The 5,893-nt window shown below is 43.9% G+C and overlaps 1 protein-coding gene across 1 annotated transcript; it reads left to right on the top strand.

Annotated features, from left to right (window-relative positions):
* Positions 1 to 2,148: 2,148 nt before the first annotated feature.
* On the top strand, positions 2,149 to 5,163 carry AMER3 (APC membrane recruitment protein 3). Its single transcript, XM_009880775.1, has one exon. The coding sequence runs from the start codon at positions 2,149 to 2,151 to the stop codon at positions 5,161 to 5,163; it is 3,015 nt and encodes a 1,004-aa protein (XP_009879077.1).
* The last annotated feature ends 730 nt before the right edge of the window (positions 5,164 to 5,893 follow it).

Below are 5,893 nucleotides of genomic sequence, written 5' to 3' on the forward strand. Positions count from 1 at the left end.
TAGCAGGACTTCCCACAGCGACACAGTACCTACTTCTACAATTGCAAAGGACTGAGATGTCAGACACTTTATTTTTGAGATATTAATAAATAGTCTTGCGTCAGCTGTGTCTGACCGTTTTCACAACTCTGCTGGAGTTCTGCGCACTGAATTTCTTCTCAATCACACCTTGCTTTTCAGAAGAGGAGTGTAATCATGTCCCAGTGACCTATTTCTAAATATGCAAAACAAGTTTCCTCCAGCATCAGTGAACTCCAGATACCTGACAGTGTAGTAAAATGTTTACCGGCTTTCATTAAGAATGCTCTGCAATACTCACATGCAGCCCCAAATGAAACTAAATGTGCCAACATCTCAATCATACTGATAGATGCCCATCTATCAGTGAGTATCAACCTCACCATGTTTTCCGTAGCATCCATACTCTTGATGTTGAATATTCACACTTTACCCTCACGTTTTCTACCTTTTGTCACTGACCTACATTTAGTTGTAAATATTGCTAGTCGCCTGCTAGTTTGCAGCTTCTGTGAGAAACAGGCTGTCACTGATCTGCCTGCCGGAAAAGCACTGCAGGGGACCCAACTCCCGGATACACAGACTGGTTTCTTCTGAGGTGTTGGTCAGTGTTGCTGTTCCCAGCAAGCCCTGGCAACTAGAGAGCCTCTGGAGGCTACAGACAGCTGTTATAGTTCAAGGTAGACTAAAGACTGCTTTAAGTTGTACTTTAAGCGTGTATAAAGGCTAGGCTTGGTGCTGCATTTAAAATCTCCCTGGCTGTCTTTGTACTGGGTGAAAGTCTGGATCCACAGGTCTGATCTGAGATTGTTCTCAAGGGAGTATTAGTAACTTGTCATTTCATCAGAGCTGTTACATACAGCTTGTCAAGGGGTGCCAGAGATAGCACTGTGTTTCTTGCATGTTACAGAGTTCAATGGCTCTAAGTCGTTTTAGTTACGTCTAAACAATTCAAAATAAGATAACCCATTAACTGAGGTCTCATTAAGGAAAGATCCAAGCACATTCTTTCAAGAACAGGACTTCGAGGTTTTGTCCTGCTTCCCATCCAGTAAAAATCTGATTTCTCTAACAGCTTTTAGGAAGGTCTTGCCTCTTCCCTGACACACCTTTATGTAAGTCCATTGACATACTCAATAATCAAGTTGATATAAGACAGAAAAGGATCAGATGTGTCCATGAAATAACTGCTGGAAAATGTGAAGTGTATGGCTAAAATAACTAATGACTAATTAGATGTACGAAAACATAAAACAGATTCAATACTAAACCATACAGGCAGAGACCAAAATTGGCATTGATACAGATAATAGAGTATTTTTAGAAATAGCTAATCAATGCGCAACGCCGATTCAATGTGGCAATGCCTCAGTGTACTACACTGATCTTTGTAAATAAGAAATGACACTTCTGTCATAATTAATGGTGATTTTCAATGTGGCATTTTTGACTTTCTACAATAAAAGTAGTAGTGCAGAAAACTGTATGTTATGCTCAGGAGGAAGCAAAAAAAGTAATTCAGTTTCAGCATGCTTCCCAGTGTGGTACCAAGGTTTATGGATTTTCTATTCACAGGTAAGGATTATTTTAATATAAACTGAGCATCAGGTGTCAAATGTTTGATCCGTTTTCTCAGGAGGCTTCTCACCTTGAGCTCTTCGTTGTCCCCAGAGGTACAGATTTATGAACTGCTGCCTTCTTAATGCACACACGTGCATGCTGAAGTTCCTCAGGCATTTCTTTCCATTGATATCTCTTCTACTTTTGGAATAGGACCACTTTCTTGTTAAAAGCCATCCTGCAGTCACAATCCTAAATCCAAACCCTCTCATTTCTTACAGACAAAATGTTCTCTGAGCCTCAGCTACCAACCCATAATGTGTAGTGTCTTCTCCTTGCTGGATCTTCCAGCCATTGCCAACATACCTTTAGTTTTACTTGATCTGTTTCTCATGCAATACCATGACTTAGCGATGGAAATTTCTGGTGACAAACAAACCCAATTGTATAATGCTTACTATTTGTCCCGTTGTTCTCTGGTTATTTTCAAAGTTCACAAATGCTAGCCACCAACCTCAAAATATTTTTATTCTGCTGTTTTCTTTACAGAAACAGATGTGAGAAAGCAGCATGGAGCTCAAAAGAGGAAAGACCTTCATAAAATCCAGTGTGCAACATGAGAAAGTGCCACCAGTGCCCACAGTTCCTATCAACAGCAATGATACAGGGAAAGACAAAAAGGCAGCTCTGGAGGGAAACCATAGTGTAGCTGAAGTCCAGCTTGCATGTTTGGCCACGCACAAGAACTACAGATTTTCTACCAGAGCAGCAAGGAATGGAGCTGGTGACAACAGTCTGGAAAAATCATCTGGGTCTTCCTACAAACTTGTAAGGAAGAGTAAAACCCATGACTGTGTTACTGAGGCAGACAAAACAGAGCAGTGCAGCCCCAGCGGCAGGGCTTGTGAGGAAGGTTTTTCTGGAAAGGGTAAGGGGCGACTTGTCAATAGCATCAGCTTTTCGGGGATGTCCAGCTCCAGCAGTAAGAAAGAGTGTGTGGTCAGTCCCAGCCAGTCTGCATGCAGCAGTCAGATGATCGATTACAGGAACTTTGTGCCCCAGATGCCTTTTGTACCAGCTGTCGCAAAAACCATTCCCAGGAAGAGGATTTCCCTCAAGAGATCTAAGAAAGGGATCAGAGATATATTTCATATAAAAAAAAATAAACCAGACAGCCTTGCATTTCTGGTTGAGAAGGACAAGAATCTGTCCTCTCCAGGCTGCAAGAGGGAGTTGTCTGGGCGTTTTGCAAAGTATCTTTTCAAAACCGGAGAAACTTTTGCAGCTGATTGCTTGTCACAAGACTGCTCAGACAGTGAACTGCAGTCTGACTCTTCCTATGACTGCTGCAACACCCTGTGTGAAGATGTTGCCTCGCTGAAGAGCTTCGACTCCCTCACTGGCTGTGGGGAAATCTTTGCTGATGAGAGCTCTGCTCACCTGGAGCTGGAGAATAGCAAAGAAGTTCTGCTGAGACGAAGCAAGCACAAAGACAACCCTGTCATGGGCTCTTTCCAAGGGGGTGTGGAGCAGCTGGCCTCTCCTGGCCAGAATGAGACCGTTGAATTTGCAAAGTTTTGGGACAACATCAACAAATCAGTGAGGCTACATCAGAGTGCTCTGTTTGATAAGAAGTTACTGAAGGTACCTGGTCCTGATGTGGAAAAGGCTAGAAGCCAGGCTGCTGCATCTGTGACAGACTCCCAAGCTTCACCTGATAAAGATGGTGACAATTCCAAAGACAGCTCCACAGAAACAGGAACGCCAAAAAGTGACAACCAGGAATCCACATCCACAAGTGATGAAGGTTACTATGATTCATTCTCTCCTGGACAAGATGATGAAATGAAGGAAGCTCAGACCCCTGGGGTCCCAGGTAGATTTCCAAGAGACAGCTACAGTGGAGATGCCCTTTATGAGCTCTTCTATGACCCAAACGAAGTCCAAATAAGCCCAGTCCTAGACGACGACTTATGCACATCTGAAAGCATTTCAGAACAAGCCATTGAAATCCCTTTGTCCATTTACAGCTTCCATGTCGGAGCTGAGGAGAACATGGCTTCCCAACCAGCTCTAGACATTATCAGCCAGGGTTTTTTCCACAGCACGTGGAAAGGCAAAGAATGTTTGCTAAAGCTCTGTGATACTGAGATTTCACTGACCATGGGGATAATAAACTGGCTGCGAAAACACTCAGGACTTGTTTCCTCCCCTGACTCTCTTCAGAGTCCTCAATCACTGCCAGAGAAGTCTAATGATTCATCAGTCCCACCCAGCCCCAGTCCACAGCTGGCAGTGAGCACAGAAACTCAGCAGGAGAAATCAAGCAAAGAATCTAATAAATTTAACCTACATGTATCTTTGGATGAAAGCAAACATGCAACCCAGGCCTCTTCAGTAAATGTTGCTGAAAGAGAGCACAGCCTGGAATCTTGTCCTGACATATCTAATCTGGATTTCCAAGTACAGGAAGGGAGTCACTACAAGGATTCATCTACAGTGCCGGGGACTGTGGAAACTACCAAAGCATCAAATTATGCACCACAGTCACAGGCTAATGGAGACAATCTGCAGATATCTTCAACTGAGAATGAGAAGGTGACAATTTCAGAAGGATGTGAGACATTTGGAGATAAAAACTCACTGCCAGAAAAGCTGAATAGAGAGAGCGGCTCCCAGAGCTCTGAAAACCCTTTGTTAGATGATAATCACGAAGTAGAATCATGTTACTCCTACAAGACTGCTGCGACCTCACTCCTGGATCCCCTTGAGAGGGAGGACAGAAATAAACCAATGTATCACTCTCTCTCTGTTTCCTGTGACAAACCGCTGCAGCCTCTTACTCTCAGACACTTCCAGAGCTACATTAGCCCCACACCAACGGAGAGCAGCACTAACATAGTGCAGCTCTTAGAGCGCTGTGTAACACAAGTGGCATCATTAAAAATCAGCTATGAAAACAAGCACGTGGAAAACAAATGCATTGGGAATGAAATGAACAATATAATTCGTAAGATGTCTCAGTACAAAAACAAGTTATTGTTGCAAAATGAATGCAACTGCATTGCCCAAAATCCAGAATACTCCAGTATTACTAACACAAACCAATACAACTATGAGACAAGTTTCCAATCCAGCAGTCTGTATCATTTAAAGCAAAATGTGGAGCAAATTTGTTCTGAAGATCAGAAAAGTAGAGCAAAAATCCTAGATGAGGTCACTAGAAGCAAAATAAATTTTGAATATGCCCAGCTAAATAATCAAGCACTCTCCTGTTTAAAAGACTTTACATTTGACCTCAGTCCAGGTGACTCTGCCCCTGCTACAACTCTTAGTAGACCAACATTTTTACCTCTCTTTAACTCTGTCTGCCCAGACATACCTGCTACGTGTTCACAAGCTTCATGCAGCACCACCCTCTCTCTAGCTGACTCGCTGCAGCCTAAGGAGGCCAAGCAGTGCAGCCCAGGGCCATGGAATTATGCAGAGACCCACTGCAGGGGCCTGGCTGGAGGGAGCGCCCTGTCCCCTCACCCAGAGGCAGCGACCCCGGACACAGCTGGGACAGGGAGAAATCACCAGTAACACACCTATTTTGAGAAGGTGAGTGCTTATGGGAAGTCTGAAATGAAATGCGAAATAAGTAACATCTGTTCCCTTTTCCCAGAGGGTCACTTATGGCAGTGGAACCTAATATATACTCAGGGTCTTTCACTTTTACAATTTCATTGTTCTTAACCTTCACTTCAGTGTGTTAGTTAAGAGTAATGAGAAGTTAAATTACACAATTGCCCAAACCAGGCACCACATATAGCAGGTATCACATTCACTGAGTCTTACAAGTCCCATGCAAAGACTGAAGCGCCATTTTCCACCCAGGTGCAGCAGTTTTCACCCCAGCTGGAGCAGGGAAAATTTTTCTTTCTCCCACTCCAGGATCTGCCACGTTTGGAACAACACGGTGGATACGGCTGCCTGGCCACAGACTGCCGGCAGCATTCAGCTCAGATTCCTCACTACCAGCTCATGAAATCCTCTTGCCACATAATGACAGCATAAAAATCATGCCCTGCTTACCCTCTGGAGTGATAATTGGGTATTAGAGCTCTGTACTGGAGTCCTCATGTGTGAGCTGCTTTGCAGGGGGTCACAGGAGAAAGCCAGAGATCGGCAACATTAAGCCACAGGGCAGACAGACATACCTTGTCCTGCAGTTGCATACATATGGTGCACCCTCAAGCACAAGGGAAAGCCCATAATACTATGCTGCTACTGCTAAGTGTACCAAAAAGGATGTTCCTCCTTCTTGCAAGCC

This window comes from Charadrius vociferus, unplaced genomic scaffold (genome assembly GCF_000708025.1).
Source record: "Charadrius vociferus isolate BGI_N301 unplaced genomic scaffold, ASM70802v2 scaffold643, whole genome shotgun sequence".
NCBI classification, from domain to species: domain Eukaryota; kingdom Metazoa; phylum Chordata; class Aves; order Charadriiformes; family Charadriidae; genus Charadrius; species Charadrius vociferus.